The following is a 17851-nucleotide window of genomic DNA, read 5'->3' on the forward strand; positions in this document are numbered from 1 at the left end:
CATATATGACAAAAAATGATGAAGCAGCTTATGTGGACTCCAAAAGCTTGAAAATCTCACGAGGTGGTTTTGGATCTTCCAACTCCAATCAACATTTTGAAACTCTGATAACTCATGAAGAAAATGAATTTGAAAGAAAATGATGGCATGTCACAACATAATAAGGAAACAAAGCACAACAACTCATTCGACTTTTTAAAAATGCTACAAGGTTTACAAATGGTAAGTACCACTTATTGAGTCTATGACCCCAAATGTCATGAGAGCTTGAAGGCCCAAGAAATAGAGGATTTACTTTATTGGGATCAGTTGAAAACACAAAATAGAAATTCTCGTGGGGATGAAAGTAACCGTGAGCAAATAACAGTCAAGGCCTCAAGAAGCAAATGAAATGATTATAGTACAACAAACATGCTGATAAGTCCAACGGTATCTTTGAAGTACACCAATTAACAAGGCTTCATGTCGGTATTGCCACCTAAATGCACAGAGGGAAATAGCTAAATGGGGCCAGCAGGTAAAACATAACGCCCCTGGAAGTGCCCAAGTTAATTTTTCTGGGCAGATAAAGGTAAAGGATAGGGGCTCGATCCTCAGTGATCCCTCCATGAAGGGTCTGCCCCTACACTGGAGCTACAAGAGCTTCAACAGTACCCAAGTTCCTAACGTATGCCTTCTGTGTATCCACCTGTTTTTTTAATTGCCCTGGTGCCAAGTTGGTATGGGAAGGCTTTCTTGGAACATTTAAGTTTCTTGGGTGACACGAGGATCCATTGATGATTTCTTTCTTGCATGGTATGGAGGTGGTATTGGAAAAAGAGGAAGGGTGAAGTGGCAGTTGGCTCTGTTAGCGGGCCTTTGAGCTATTTGGGGTGAGAGGAATAACCAATGCTTTTGGAACTGGAGCAGGTTCCACTTGGAAGTGTTTAGAAAAGCACTGATGCTTGTTGAGGAGTGGGCCTCTTGATTTCTCTTGGGTGTTGGTTTCTCTTTTGCTCGGGCTTGAGCTTATATAGTTCCTCTCTTTTGGGTTAGCATAGTTCTTTTGCCCTTTGGGCTGTTCAATAAAATTTATCACCTTTCAGAAAAACAGTGCACAAGTTCTTCTGTTTAGACAACTAAATGCCAGGTTTTGCCACATGATATTTTGTGCGGATAATAACTAATTAAAAAAAAAAAAACTTATGAACTTTTGGAGTCATATAGCAACACCAAAGTTCATGTTTCTTAGCACTAGAATCTAAGAAACTATCATGTGAAACTTTCACATGTTTTCCTTAATACAGATTTTAAAATTTAGCCACCACAATGATTTTTGTTTCTGCAACAAGAATAGCTGACATGTTTCCCTTCAGGACTGTGGAGTATTTTCAATGACCTCATATTCTACACATTTCATGAAAAAAATACCATTTTAACCATTTTCACTCACTCTTGATAGTTAAGTACAAAATGAATCTCAAAATATCCGTATTGTATCGGCTGATACGGTGTATCATATCCGTATTGGCTCAATATGACACGCGATACAGCCCTGTATCGGCCATATCAGTCGATAAAGGTTGAGCTGTATTGGGCCGTATTGGTTCTGATATTACGTACCCGTATAAAATGGCAAAATCGGCCCCTTTCTTTCCCCTTTTCGATCTCTCTCTCCCTCATTTCTCCTCCAATCTTTGAGATCCCTCGAATACATCAATCCTAAGTGATTTTCGGCACCATTAACAGCAACTTGGAGGATCAAAACATTGGATTTCATCCGATTTAAAGGATCGAAACACTTTGGGGCCAGTTTTGAAAAAATAAAAATAAAAATAGGTTAAAATCCATTTTTTATTGTCAATCCTTCTTCTAATCCATATTTATGCTTATTATACCCCTAGATCTACCAAAAACTATTAGTTTTGAAAATTGATTTGAGTTTTTTATGGATTTTTTAAAAACGTTTAGGGCATTTACGCCCGTTTTTTGTATGTTTTTCAAAAATCATTTTTTAAAATCTGATCTCAGATCTATATTCTCCAGCCATTTCCGATCAGATCTATGTAGATCTGATGTTCCTGATCACAGATCTAGAGAGGCCATGCATTTTCGATAAGATCTGATTAAAAATAAAGTTTTTTTTTTTTTAGAATTTTGAGATTTCTGGAAAAAAAAATTTTAATTTCAAATATTTGGGTTTTTTAGGTGTTTATATATATATATATATATATATATATATATATATATATATATATATATATATATAAGACCTGAGTAGTTTGGTCACCATTTTTCAAATATTATGTCTAGTTTTTAATTATGATATATATCAATAGTATGAAGAAAAAATCAAAATTGGAACTTACAATAGGTCAACCCGTCAGGATAACATTCTTACCAAAGAATGGTCTGATACATCATTAAATACATGGTCAAAATACAAAAAATAAAAATAGAAAATGACAGATTCATGAATATCTCATTTTATCCTTTTTTTCTGATTTTTTTTCATATTTTTTTTACTTTAAAAAAAAATATCTGACCAATACGGGCTGATACAAGCCAATTCCAATACACAACGCCGTATCGTATCATTTTTTTTTGCGGGGCCAATATGGCGGCCGATACCATCATTTAGAACCATGATCTCAGCTGGTTCATTTTCATCACCCTCTATTGTCATCTCAATAATATTCCGAAACTTGAATGAGACGATTTTATTCTGACAGTCAGCTAACTCCTAATTGATATTCATTGATTACAGAAGGATAGGAGTTGCATCAAGTGTCTAATCCTGCTTTTTTAGGAGTACTTATGCACATGACAAGGAATCTTGCCCTGATCATCAATTCTACTAAAAGAACCAATTCAGAAATCACCTATCAAAATGCAAGAAATGGATAATATAAATGTACAGTTGAAAGCATTACCATTTCTAAAGAAGGGTTGGCCAGTTGACCTCCTCTCCGCAAGGTAGGTTGCAAGCTGAACTTCGCCCAGTTCTACCATGCTAGTGCTAGCAACACCCTCCAACAAACGAGCTGGATGTGGGATAAAGAAAAAGAAAAGGTTGTAAATGGTGACAGAACATGCTCATGGCTTAAAATAAAGGGGCATGCATGAACATGACAAATTTTCTAAAAACACACCCAATCAGGCATAAATATGACTCAGACTGAAACCATCTTATCCTCATTTCTTTTCTTTTGAAAGGCATATTATGCTCAAATAATAGTGGGCACTTTATATGCATCGTATCGACTTCAATCATCTTCTCCTTCGCGCACTGATAATAAGTCTTTAATCGTTGGTGTCATACCTAGGTATCATTGTCATTCCAGCTGTTTTCCAAAGATCTTCAAATATTTTATAAGCAAATTTTGAAATAATCCATAGTCCATAACCACACCATTGAACATTTCATGCAGATTGGAGGAATATATAGGCACATAAATAAGCATTTTCCCTAAAAATTTCCACAGTTCTCCAAGAGTTTTCATGATTTCTATGAAAGAAAGCCCAACTTGAGAGATCTTCATGATTTCAATATAGCTGTGATGCGGAGTCTTTAGTCCTTTGATTCATATGAGGGTGACATGGTGATGTAGGCCAAACCAAAGGTGTGCATGGTATGCATGGGTTCATGGTTCTACAGGCATGCCTCCAAAGGTGTGCATGGTATGCATGATTTTTGAAGTGGAATCCTATTTTTGTAACCAAAGAAAATGGGTATGGTTCGAGGTTCAAATGATATCCGAATAATAGAAAATTATTACAGTAGCCTATTGGCTAAGCTTTCCAATGGGGGCTCGAGATCACACAATTTGATAAGGACCAAACAACTTATGATGAATTATCAATGGGAAACGAGGTTATGACGAAATAGATTATAGGATATGCAACTTGACACTTTGCACAATATATGTTAGCTTTCAATTCAAAACAGTGGGCCTGTTCTTCAGTAATCGAGGCCACTAGTCTGGTTGAAACCCCCATTATGGATGGACCCATGCTAAAAAAGCTCCTAGATAGGAAAATCACAACCTTTTGGTTTGTGGCCTGCAAAGACACTGTCAAGACGAGAAACACAACGATGGTCCACAATCAACTGAAAAAAAAAATTTGAAATATCGGTGGCTAGGATATTCTGAATTAGAAGATTTTTGGGCACATGGTCTGTGGGATGCAACAAAATGTTGGCTTGCATTGCAAAGCATGAGCCCCTTTCGACAGACCTGAAAACCCAATATGCAGGGGGAAAGGCGTCGAGTCACTTATCCAAAAGTTCCTCGTGACAGGGATTATGGTGATGTCATAATGGTCCAACAAAAGTGTGATTGGACTACTTGTACAGCTTCCTAGAGGATCCATGTGGGGTTTTGGTTTGGAGTTCAAGATGTTTCCAAGCTAGAAATTCCACAATTTCTCTAAGTTAATCTCCACATTTGAACTCAATTGAATATTTTGGGTATGCTCTGAATATTCTTCTAGTTAGGGTTTAGAAAGTATTAAATACAATGGTATGGGTTAAAATCAACTGGACAAGAAGCATCTTGGAGAGCAAGATTTGAAACCTTTGTTTCCAGCTCCGAACATTCCCATGAACAGCATGATGCTATTCTGGCTTATATTCATTATAAGTTACCAAAATAAAATGCAAGGAAATGAAAAAGATATAAATACACAATCAAATTCTTCAATATGGTAGAAATACTGTATTAATGAAGCACATACCAATTATTTTCCAGCTATTAGAAAATTGTGCGCAACGGGTGCTCCCAGATGAATAAACCTAGATTGCAATTGCTAACATAAGCTTCACAATGCAAGAGTAGTTTGACCAAAAAAAAAACCAACAACAAATGAACTACACGAACCAATTCAATAGATAATATAATAAAATTTATGTTTAAATTGATGATTTTATTCAAATTAACAGAAGTTAATAGAGGAACTCAAACATTAGATCAAAAGATAGCTAAAGACCATACCTGAATTAATTGTGCCTTATCAGTTGCAATGGTAGACATAAAGTCCTGAGATGTGAGTACATTTAAAGCATGGTCTGTGGGATCTAAAAAAAGACAAGGTTTAAATATGCGTTACCCCACCAAACTTGCATTCCCACCATAAGGGAACTTACATAAAACGTTTTGAGGTAAAAATCTATATAAATCAAAATAAAATAACAGCACAAGGTTTTTCAAGTGGCATGCAGATGCAGGATGAAATATCTTAACCAACCGGAGAGAGGTTCATCTAGTAGTGGGAGGCCTATCTTTGAAAAGCTTTCCCTATCATATTGTCCTTTCACCCTTTCAAGAACATGCTACAGCCAAGAAAATAACAGCACACTCTTAAATCATATGGCAACAAAAGCAGCAACATAGCAAGAACGATAAAAGCACCTCCTGTCTTATGAGACAGCTAAGCATGGCATGCTTTTGTTACAACAAAATTAAACTATATCTCACCAAATATTCATCAATGCCAAATCTGTCATAGTCTCTCTTCCATAATGGGTTGGTCAGCAGCTCAAAAGCATAGCGGATCTGCAAATACAATAAACCCAAAATCATTATAAAGTACCACTGGAAAGAACCGTTCCCACAAACATTAGGTTTGATTCATATCATTTTCTTCCCTTTCAAACAAAAAAATCCTGGTGATTTGAGACAAGCCATGTGTCTGAAGACCCTAGTCAAGCTGATATAGCTACTCAAGAGGCTGAGAACCCTCATTCTCAAGCAACCATATTTACTTATGGCTGTTGGTATGAGACAGGCCCGTATTCTGATTGAAAAACATTGGCATCGTCTACGTGTCGAGATATGTGTATCACTAAAGAGATTGCGTAATTCAGAATGTTGCGTTGTGCCGGACACAATGGTGGTCAAGATTCAATCACAATTCCAGCTAAACGTGCCTTTTAGCTTGAGTAGGGGGCCACGGTTGGTTTGGGGAATAAGGGGGAAGGGTGGCATTTAAGTCATTTTAACCTTCATTAGGGTTTAGTTATTAGAGAATATATAAAGGAAGGGCAGTTCGATAGAAGACATTTCTCTCATTGAAAACTAGGACTCCTCAAAAGGCTATTTCTTGGTTTTGAGACTCGTGCTCTCCTCCTATTGCTTCTCTCTTGCCAAGATTCATGCTCGAAGAAGTTTCTATTTATATTGTATGATGCTATCTTCTAATGCAAGGTACTTCATTGGCTTTCTAGATCTCCCTTGATTTGTTTACTGACTTTTGGTTATGGAATCTTGGATTTGTGCATTAGAATAGATCTATTGCTGATTTGGCGTATTTTTATTAAGTGAATACTCTGTTTACATATCGGACAGCTCGTGAGATGCAACAGAAAGGCTAGCATACACTGGTCATCTGTGTCCCATCAGCAACAGAACTTGGGGTCCCTTACTGGATGAGTATGGAAGGCGCTTTGAAGGAATAAATTGTGGGCTTTCATTTTTCAACAGTGTCTCACTGTCTCTAGTCACCCAAAGAAGTATGATGTCTAAAGGGTTCACAGCATCAGATCAGAAAGAAACTGTGTATTCTTCGAAGATACCAACCAGTTAAGTCCCCTCAATGAAATGACACTTTCTATCCCTAATCAATTCATGTCCAATGATGATGCGATCATTATACCCCGAGGATCTGAGGTATCCATTTGCAGATGAGGCAGCCTCTCATTCAGAGCCAGCAAACTTCAAGACACAAAAATCCATTGGATTGGTCCAACAGAACCATCTTTGAGCAACTTGTGTCTAGCCATTGCCAGATTGCCGCATTGCCCATACAAAGCTCTGTATTCAACAAAATCAAGGACTTAGTACATACATACCACTGAAAAGCTTTGAGAGAAGGTCAGAGAACCATACGAGAGACCTAACTAGAAGCCATTGCTCATCCGTCTCCCCTGACCTTCCCATTTTAGCTTTTATTGCCAGTTTGTTAGTCAATCCACTGATTCCCTAGTTCAACCTACATGCTGCGAGCAACGGTTTTATTCTTCTTTCTTTCTTTTGTTCAAGTCCGACAATGAGAACCTCTACCCTTGTGTCTGACAAGGTTTAGCTTGGGTAGCACTAGCAGGAACTATAAAGAATGTTAGTGTATTGTGTATGTGGTTAGTGGCCCCTTTTAGTGTAAGTGCATGTGTACACTTCCCTCTTCTCCTGCGGTGTACTATATGCTTTATTATAATAAAATATTATGTGTTAGGGCAAGCAAGCCTAACACAACATCTCTCCCAAGCTCTCCTTCTTCTTCTTCTCTCTCAATATTCTCCTCTATTATTATCACCAAATCATTCTCTACTTGGTATCAGAGCCTAGATCCAGGCATTCCGCATCTAACAGATTGAGAGGCGACACGTCACCTTGCTGACGTCAACGTTGTACGGACACATGGACTCTGTTTGAGCTAAAAGTTTAGAGGTTTGATAGATCTTGATTTTAGAAGATTTGTCATGATTTTTTCAGAATTTATTGGACCTTCTTTCATGGTATTTTGGGCGAAATAGAGAAATTCGAAAATCGGGCCCATCTTCCGTTTTTCTTCGATCTACCTCAAATCGGTAAGCTTTTCTTTGGTTTCTTTGCTCAAGATGGACCGAAATCTTCCTCCCAAGCTACCCGTGGAGGATTTTTTACTTAAGATCAATATTTGAGAGGTTTTTAACCTCAAACAGACGTGCGGCTGGGCCGTTTTTCACTCAATTAGGCTTTTTTTTATTGTGTTTCATGGTATTTTGGATGATTGATATTTGTTTGAGGTTTATCTCTCATTATCTTGAAGGATTGAGTGAGATATAGTTGTTTGAATCAATCCTTCTTGATGTAGGGCCAGCATAGGTTTATCTCTCTTGGACTCTCCTATGGCTGACAAAGGGCTCTCATCTCTTGGCATAGGGTCTCTTGAATCCAACTCCTTGCAGATTACCTCCACTAAGTTGAATGATGACAACTATTTTCAATGGGCACAACCTGTAAAAGTATTTTTAGGAGCCCGTGACAAGTTGTCGTATATTTTAGATGATCCCCCAAGCTCTACCGATGTTACCTACAAGTCTTGGACAAAGGAGAATTATCAAGTTATTGCATTGTTGTTGAATAGTATGGATTCCTCGATTAAGCACTCAGTGATGTTTTTATGCTCGGCTAAAGGCATTTGGGATACGCTTCATGATATGTTCTCAGAATTTTTCACGGGTATTCCAGCTTATTCAAGAAATTGGTCGGTTCCAATAAAACTCCAGATCCTTAAAAGATTATCATTCGACGCTTCGAGGTATGTGGGATGAGTTGGATATGTATCAGCCTCTTCCTTCCAAATGTAAAGAGGATCATGAACATGCTCATAAGCAGCGGGATGATACTCGTATCATGCAGTTCCTGGTTGGATTGAATTCTGATTATCTTCATGTTCAAGATCAGATTGTTATGCAGGATCCTTTTCCCCCATTGACGATAGTCTATGCTATGTGTCAGCGTGCTACTGTCTCTACTCTTCCTTCTCATTCATTTGTGCCACCCGAGCGTTCAGCACATCTTGTTGGCGATCAGTCATCTCTTGGTCTTCGGGTACCATTCTTGAGTTTATGGCGCATTTCTGGTTTTGGTGGTCGCAGTAGAGGCCGCGAGGGAAATCGTAGTCGTGGCGGCCGTAGTCTTCGTGGTCGTGGTGGACGTGAACGAGGACGTGATGGTTCCCGCATTTGTTCACATTGCGGTGAAACTAATCACATTGTTGATTATTGCTAGCAGATACATGGTCGTCCTACGTATGCCGCTGCTTCTGTTACATCCACATTTGCTTTTGAGACAGTCTTCCACCCCGACAGCTGAGCAGTCTACTTCAGGGGAGTCTCTTATCATTTCTCGAGCTGCATATGATGCCCTTATGCGGCTTCACATTCGTGATATTCCTGAGCCTTCTCACACAGCTTCGGCCTAGTCAGGTACTGCCCTTCTTACATCATCCTCTCCTACCTCCTGGGTCATCGACTATAGAGCTTCCTCCCATATGACTGGTAAGTTTCAATTCTTTTATTCTTATTCTCCTTCTCCTCACGTTTAGTATGTCACAGTCGCAGATGGAACCCAATCTCCCATCTCTGGGATTGGTTCCATCCCTCTTTCTTCTTCCTTGTCTTTGCCCTCAATCTTGCATGTGCCTCATTTTCCATTAAACTTATTGTCTGTTAGCTCTCTTATTAAATGATTCAATTGTTTCATTACCTTCTTTCCTTCTTATTGTTTGTTTCAGGACCTACAGACGAAGAGAGTGATTGGTGGGCGCATGAGCGAGGAGGTGTTTATCTCCTCGATGATACACCCGTTGCCGCTTATAGCACCCTTTCTCTAGATCGAGAGTCCACTCGGTGGCATTACCGCTTAGGCCACCCATCCATAGATAGATTAAGACTTTTGTTTCTCTCCTTATCTGTCACTAAACCATTATGCTGTGATATTTGTGAATTATCTAAACATCATCGTGCTACGTTTCCTCCTAGCTCTTCTGGGAGGAAAACTCAACCTTTTCTTCTGATTCACTCGGATGTCTGGGGACCAGCTCCGGTTACTCCACTTTTGGATTTAGATATTTTGTTATCTTTATTGATGATTATTCACACATAACTTGGATTTATCTTTTGAAATCTAAAAGTGAAGTGTTTGATGTGTTTAAAGTTTTTATCATGAAGTATGCACTCAATTTTATTGTTCCATCAAATCCTTCCATTCTAATAATGGGGGGGAATATGTCTACTGTCTTTCTGTCCTTCTTGCAGGAACGTGGTATTTTGTCTAGGACGTCATGTGCTCGCACACCTCAACAAAATAGTATTGCAGAACGCAAGAATCGTCATCTTCTTGAAGTTGCTCGCACCCTTCTGCTTGGTATGCATCTACCTAAACATTTTTAAAGTGATGATCTTCTAACTGCTACTTTTCTTATTAATCGTATACCCTCACGTATCCTGTCTTTCAAATCTTCATTTACCATATTGTATCCTCATGATAATCCATTTCCTCTACCACCTAAAGTTTTTTGTTGTACATGCTTTGTTCAAATTTTAGATGGAAGTAATGATAAACTTAGCCCCTGAGCAATTAAATGTGTCTTTCTCAGGTATCCTCGGAGTCAGAAAGGGTATAAATGCTTTGACCCATTGACTCGTAAGAAATATGTATTTGCCGATGTAACCTTCTTTGCGCATATTTCTTTTTTCTCTGCTCTAGGCCGATCTCTCTGGGAGTATGACTCTTATCCTCTTTCCACTAGTGATCATGGGAAAACTCACCTCCCCTCTATTCAGCATCCTGTTGGTGATATGTGTGAGCCTAAGCCTCTGCAGGTGTATCATCATCGAGATAAATCTTTACACGCTCAGCCATCCACCCTTTCGCTCACTTTGGATGTTGGCTCAGGTGACTCTCCTACCTCGAGTTTAAATCTTCTCATTGCCTTGCGCAAAGGGTCACGATCTTGTACTCAACACCCCATTAGTAATTTCGTTTCATATGATCATCTTTCACCGTCTTTTAAGTCGTTTGCAGCTTCCCTTTCATCACAGACTATTCCTAGATCTCTCTCACATGCTCTTCAGAGTCCTGATTGGACGAAAGTGATGATAAAAGAAATGTCTGCTCTTGAGAAGAATCATACTTGGGACCTTGTGCCACTTCCTTTAGGCCATAAACCTGTTGGCTGTCGATGGGTTTATACGATCAAGTTTCTTCCAGACGACTCAATTGATCGCTATAAAGTCCGTTTTGTTGCTAAGAGTTACACAGACTCATGGTGTGGATTACTTCGAGACATTCTCTCTGGTGGCTAAGCTTAATTCGATTCGTGTTGTGCACTTCTTGGCTGTTAATTTATCATGGCCTTTGTTTCGGCTTGATGTTAAGAATGCATTTCTCCATGGGGATCTTGCAGAGGAAGTTTACATGCATCAACCTCCTGGCTTTGTTGCTTCTCATAACCCTGCACTTGTATGCCGGTTGAAGAAGGCTCTTTATGGACTCGAACAATCCTCACGTGCATGGTTTGAAAATTTTAGTCAGGCTCTCTTGAAATTTGGCTTTATTCGTAGTCATGCCGATCATTCTCTCTTTATATGTCGTCAATCGACGGGCATCATGGTTTTCATTGTCTATGTGGATGATATTGTTCTGTCCGGTAGTGATTCTGCTGGAATGAGGGAGGTCAAAGATTTTTTGAAGACCAAGTTTGAGATCAAGGATCTTAATCTTCTTCGCTACTTCCTCAGAATTGAAATTGCTCGCTCATCATCCAGATTGGTCTTATCACAACGAAAATATGCACTCGATCTTCTCATGGAACCGGCATGTTAGGGTGCAAGCCTGCTTCCACTCCCATGGATACTTCACAGAAGCTTCGACAAGATGATGGTGCTCTCCTTACTCATCCCGAGATGTATCGACAACTTGTAGGCCGGCTTATTTACCTGACTATTACTCGCCCAGATCTCTCATTTGCGGTGGGAGTTGTTAGCCAATTCATGCAAGCTCCCCGTACTTCTCATCTCACAGCTGTCTACCGCATACTTCGGTATTTAAAATCAGCCCCGGGTCTTGGCCTCCGCTTTCAGTTGCATGGTCATCTTCATCTTTCTGTCTATTCCGATGCTGATTGTGCAGGTAGTATTTTTGATTGCCACTCTACATCCGGCTTCTGTACCTTCCTAGGTGGCAATCTTATAACCTGGAAGAGCAAAAAGCAGCCAGTTGTTGCCCGGTCCTCGGCTGAAGCAGAATATCGTGCTATGGCTTATGCGATGTGTGAACTCGTGTGGCTTCGCAATCTTCTTGAAGAACTTGGCTATCCTCCTTCGAATCCTATTCCTCTTCACCGTGGCAACCAAGCGGCCATCCATATTGCTCGTAACCCAGTTTTCCATGAGCGAACCAAGCATATTGAGGTTGACTGTTACTTTATTCGGGAGAAAGTAGCTTCTAAGGAAATCGTCACTCCTTTTGTTCGATAGGGATCAACTTGTTGATGTTCTTACAAAGTCCTTGAGTCGAGATGCTCTTCATCTTGTTCGTGACAAGTTGGGCATGATCAACATCTATGCTCCAACTTGAGGGGGAGTATAGAGAATGTTAGTGTATTGTGTATGTGGTTAGTGGCCCCTTTTAGTGTAAGTGCGTGTGTACACTTCCCTCTTCTCCTGCGGTGTACTATATGCTTTATTATAATAAAATATTATGTGTTAGAGCAAGCAAGCCTAACACAACATCTCTCCCAAGCTCTCCTTCTTCTTCTTCTCTCTCAATATTCTCCTCTATTATTATCACCAAATCATTCTCTACTGGAACCACAGTCTGATCAGTTGCAAAAGAAAACTTTGCCCATCCATATGTTGTTTGCAAGGAACATGAGTGGTTGAATCTTTAAACTCATATTCTATGGCATCATCCACAATTCACTCATAGGACCAAGCACCAAGCACCCTCGCATTCACAAGCACTCTAACCTAGCGGTAATCCCCACGGAATTGGTGAGAACAGATGTTAACATAAGAGAAAGTCATTGCTTTTTGCACCCATCATTATTATGGCTCTTTTTGGGCCATTGGTAACATGAGCACAGGCAGGATCTCGGACGACCCACCACAACACGAAAGCCAGGATCTTTCCGAAAATGGATTCCTATTCGAAGAGTGCATAAGCTCACACCAACCCGTCAATTCGGGATCCAATTCGGGATTTTATTTTCCTTGGGAGGTATCGGGAGAAAAAGGAAAAGGAGCAACTTGTAATTTACAGTGTCCATTTTTTTTCAATTTCATCAAATCTCCCAAGTAGAAACATCAACACTCAAACTTTCATGACTACAAATCTGTTTTTTATTAATGACGTCTAGTTTGAAAAATGGTTCATTCTGGCACAATAATCTGGTTGCTCTTCAGCCTTAAAAATGCGATTCCTTCTGTTGCCAACTAAAATAGTAGAGAGGTTTAAATTGAAAACTTAAAAGGATTAAACCCTTCACATCTATGATTGGCAAAACAAGATTCTCAAAGCTAGCCTGGAATACAAGGTTATGATGGTGATTGAATCCTTCACATATCAGTACTCGACGAAAGAAGTGTAGTCACACAATTTTTATCCAAACGTATTTAGAAATTGGATGAATAAAGATAATGGAATCATGAAGCACAAATCCATGTAAGTTGGATCTATCCCTCCCAGGGAGTGTGAGCAAAAAATAAAGTTGATGACAAAAAGATGTGTAACATCAGTAAATGAGTGCCAATCAACATAACGTACTTATCATAACCTGTTTTCTTTTACTTAGACAAGCTCATTCATATTGAACAATGAGAGAACTGCATGTATTTTCCAGTATTTTTCCTTTCTACATTTCCATGAAGTCAATATCATCCATTGTGAAAAAGAAAAAAAATTCCATGGCAACTACTAATCTGATAATTGGCTTCCTAATCCAAGGGATTTCTTAAATAAAGAACGCAAACAAACCTTGATGAAATCAACTGTCTTGGGGACCTCAGTTCCTGCGTTCCTGAAAATTTTCACATGAGGTTATTTAATATCATGAATAGATATATCCATGTTTGTATTAACAAAATATATTGGACAGTGAAACACTTGTAGCAGATGCAACAAGAACTTGATCAGCAAGCATTTTGACCTGACCTTAAGAAAGACAAATAAAGGCATGAACCTTATCAGATAACTGCTCATGAGAAGATCTACTGAAGCTTGACATCTAATAAAACAATGTGGAAAGGATTTGATAATGCATGCTGTTTTATAACACGTTATTACTTTGGTGAGAAGGAGAGAGGAATGAGACAAAATCCTGCAAGGGTTGTGGAACAAAATGAATAACAGGTTTGGACTTTGAGGTTAATCATCCCTAATATGCACTTATGTGAATATTACAATCATAGAGGAATTATTATTCTGAATAATTTAAAAAGGAAAAAACTATCCAGAGCAACTATTTGCACTGACAAGTAGACAGTCCATACATCAATCTGGAGCATCTACTCAGTCGAGCCCACTCGTCATGGGCCACAGTGCAAAAGATGAACCAATTAGATAATCATAACCATCCAACTCTAACAGGTTGCATTTTCCATATTGAAAGTTTTATTTCAATCAACCCAAGAAAAAATATCAGAACCGCAGCATTGAAATTCGCACAATTAGAAGGAAAAACAGAATTCAATAACCAGTGTAAACCAGATACTGATCAAAATAAAAGAAACTCAATGGAGTGATGAAAACAAAAGAGATAACCAGTTCGATGACAGCTTTTGGTAGGCTTCACTGACTTCTTCAATGGAAGTAAACCGCCTCACACCAAGAACTGATCGAAGGAAAAAATAAAAACAATTAGGCAGTCGAGTAATATAGCGAAGGGAAAACGAAACCCTAGAACCTACAGAAAAAAAAAGAAAGTAAAAGATGAATGAAATGAGAGAGCTCACCGTCATAGTGAGAAGGAGGGAAAGCAGAAGGGATGACGTAGAGCTGAAAGAAGATTGAAAGAGATAAGAGGATTAGAGGGAAGGAGTAGCGTTTCAGAAAGGAAGCGATCGCTGCCATTGCCTTCTGAAGCCCTAGCAGAGAGGAAGAGAGAGGGAGAGATTGAAGAGTTTAGGAAAGTGTCTGTTTCTTCTCTTTTAATCCAAAGATTTTGAAAAAGGTTCGGAACCTTTATTCTCGGATGCACGAATTCGGTATCTGCGCGGCCGCGGGAAATTTCTATTCTTGAAATCAACCGAAGATAGAGGTTGGGTCATAAGGAATCACGTCCGTTCGTCCATTGGACGAGTAACGCTCATGATCCAGACCGTTGATCTTAACATGGCCGGATTAAAACCTCCTTGGGATCGTCGTAAACAAAACGTCAGCTGGACTGCAGATACGCTGTTAACAAAAGAGACACGACAACATTCCACTTTCAACTGGAAAGAGACGAACGCGATTTGGTTGCGACCACGGATACAGCGATGTGGGTCCGACCCTGACCGTAGGGCCCTCCTAGATGCATGCATTGTATATGCACTCTGTTCATATGTTTTGACAGTTTATTTTAAGCTGTCTTTTGGAAAAAGAACAACATAAAATTTTCAGGTAGACCACAATACCGGAAACAGTGTTCTTTGAATGCTCACCGATGAACTTCCTAAGTTCCACCATGTTTTTTGAACATCCAACCTTGTGATAAGGTTAAAAAAAGACCTGGATGAAAGGAAATAACAAATATAAGCTTGATCCAAATACCACTCCCTAAATATAAGTTGAAAAAACAGATAGACAATGTGATATACATTACATACATTGGTGTCGTTCATTCTAAGTATGGTCATCCCCTGCGACAACCCCAGGCCAAAGAAGTTGTGCATGATGCATTTGAAGATCTATAGATATGTACAAATGAAGATTTCTTAGTGGTTGTAGTTATACCCTATCAGAAGGTGTTGTGCAATACTTAAGCATCTTATGAATAAGCAATTGTGTTCGAACGGTTAATGGAAGGTTGGTAAGAACAAAAGTATAAGTTCAAGCTGTGATGAACGATTATGGTAACCATCAGATCGTAAAAAGGATATAGAGAGCTGGATTAAAATTATAAATAGAATAATAATTTAGCAAGAAAAATAATCACATACCAACCCAAGCAAACCAAATCCATCTTTCTTTCAATCAAGTAAGTTATCTTTCTTAATGTAATCTTTTAATTTTCAGCATACTATGTACATTTCGTAGTGTAATCCATAGCGTTAATCAAATAGCTAATAATCTTTAGCTGTAATTTGAGTTTACGCTTGTGCGCTGGATTCGGTTACTCACTTAGAAAGGTGCTCTGTAGCTGTTCTCTGTGACCAACTATAAGGATTACTCTTCTCATTTCACTTATCTTTATTGAAAAATCCTTTTGTACGGAAGACAAATGAGTAACCCATCACTAAAAGATGAACCCTACCATCTGAATAACGCCTCATCAATTTTTACACATTAAGCAAGTGGTTGAATAAGTGATTAATTTCACTAAATGTCAGTCATATACTACGTGTTTGCCTATCTTAATGGCTGAGGTCATTTTTTATTTTTTGAGTTGAAGTTGCAATTTCGATTTTAGCACACCCACACATGTATAGCTGAAAAAAACAACAACAAATGTGACCCACTTGGGGTCATTGTTGTGTTGGTTTGAAATGAAGCCGCAATTTCAATTATATCATGCCCACACATGTATAGCGGAAAACAATAGCAGCAAATGTAACCCCATGTGTCTGGTTCCAGGTTGCAATCAAGCTCTGCTAAAAAAGGAGAAAAGTTTTGATAGGAAGTGGATTAGGTGGTGTGCCACAAACCAAGTACCTCCGAATGTGTTGACATCACCAAGTTCTATGGGCTACCCTAATGTATGTGTTATATTCAAACCATCCATCCATTTATGTGAGATATTCTCAGGCTTGAACCTAAAAATGAGACAGATATAAAGCTCAAGCAAACCATCCCATGAAAAGCAGTGGATATTGAACACCTACGACTGAAAACTTATCTGGGCACATAAGTAAGTTTTGGATTAATATGATATTTGTTTTAACTTTCATTCAGGTTTTTGCCACCTTTTGAGTAGGTTGGATGGAAAATAAAAAAAACATATTGGGCCCTAGGAAGGTTTCAACACGAGAATTATTGTCCCATGCCTTTTTGTGGTGTGGTCCACCCGAGATTTGGATCTGCCTCATTTTTGGGATCATACCCTAAAATGATCTCAAAAAATAGATGGATGGTATGATTATAATACATACATCATGGTGGGCCACATAACTTGGTGATGTCAACAAACCACCAACCTTAGTGCCATGGGGCACACCACGCAATCCGCTTCCGTTTGGATGGGTGGGGAGATTATTCTGGTTCATCCACGGTATGTCCAACGTATCAATGTTCAACTCATTTGGCCCCACTTTGTACAAAGGATGCCATGTACATTCCGGAGGAACTAGGGCCGAGGAACGTTCTATATTTGTTCGAATGGGTCCATGGTTCGCTCATCGACGCCATGAATCTGATGGGCTTCCAAGTGGACATTTTAACTCTTAAATATGTGGCCCACATTGAAATAGTGACCAAGATTGGATGGTGGTCATCTTTAACTGGATCGGTCAATGTGCCGGGATATTCCATTTGAATTTGGGCCGGGCTGGGATAGAATACAAAGCGAGGGCTGATCCAGGCCGAAGATATAAGCCCATCTAATAACGTGGCAGGTCTGCCCTTTGTTTAGAGAGACTTCCAAATCCAACCAGTCCGACATCAAATCAGCATCTAAATTGATGATTAACTAATTTTAATAAATGTAAATAAGGGAAGGAATATGGGTCGTTGGCTCTGGTGGAAAGAAATCCATACTGACCACCACCATCACCACTATGTGCGTTGAGCCATATGAGGCCTAATTAAAAAAAAATCAGTCTCATCCATGATTGAGGTGGACTACACAAGGGCAAAGTTCACTCTCCCTTAAGTGTGGCCCACATAGGGCTGTACACAAACCGAGTTAGCTCGGTAGCTCGCTCGGTTCGACTCGAAAAAGCTCGTTTCCTCGGTTTGAAACAGAGTTCAGCTGAATTTTTGAGCTCGAAAAAAATTCCAAACCGAGTTCGAGCTTGGTCCAGCTCAACTTGAATCGGAACGAACCCTAACTTGAATCGAACTCAGATCAAACTGATTTGATGACTCAGTTACTTTGATATTGATGTTGCTCACCAAGTGTTTGATGAAATGACTAAACAAAGTGTCAGCTGGTGCAAGGAAGGTATGTATATGAAAGAACTACTTTTTTT

At 39.2% G+C, this 17851-nt stretch overlaps 1 protein-coding gene across 1 annotated transcript in view; it reads right to left on the reverse strand.

Annotated features, from left to right (window-relative positions):
* LOC131231005 (uncharacterized) overlaps positions 1 to 14895 on the reverse strand; it is a 32884-nt gene extending 17989 nt beyond the window's left edge. The window contains exons 1-9 of the mRNA XM_058227055.1: positions 14704 to 14895; positions 14477 to 14608; positions 14286 to 14355; positions 13500 to 13542; positions 5457 to 5534; positions 5227 to 5311; positions 4974 to 5056; positions 4717 to 4774; positions 2913 to 3023 (exon numbers count right to left, since the gene is read on the reverse strand). Coding sequence (XP_058083038.1) covers positions 2913 to 3023; positions 4717 to 4774; positions 4974 to 5056; positions 5227 to 5311; positions 5457 to 5534; positions 13500 to 13542; positions 14286 to 14355; positions 14477 to 14608; positions 14704 to 14791 — 748 coding nt within the window. The 5' untranslated portion in view covers positions 14792 to 14895. The remainder of the gene's footprint in view (positions 1 to 2912; positions 3024 to 4716; positions 4775 to 4973; positions 5057 to 5226; positions 5312 to 5456; positions 5535 to 13499; positions 13543 to 14285; positions 14356 to 14476; positions 14609 to 14703) is intronic.
* Positions 14896 to 17851: the final 2956 nt, after the last annotated feature.

Source organism: Magnolia sinica, chromosome 2 (genome assembly GCF_029962835.1).
Source record: "Magnolia sinica isolate HGM2019 chromosome 2, MsV1, whole genome shotgun sequence".
In the NCBI taxonomy this organism is placed as follows: domain Eukaryota; kingdom Viridiplantae; phylum Streptophyta; class Magnoliopsida; order Magnoliales; family Magnoliaceae; genus Magnolia; species Magnolia sinica.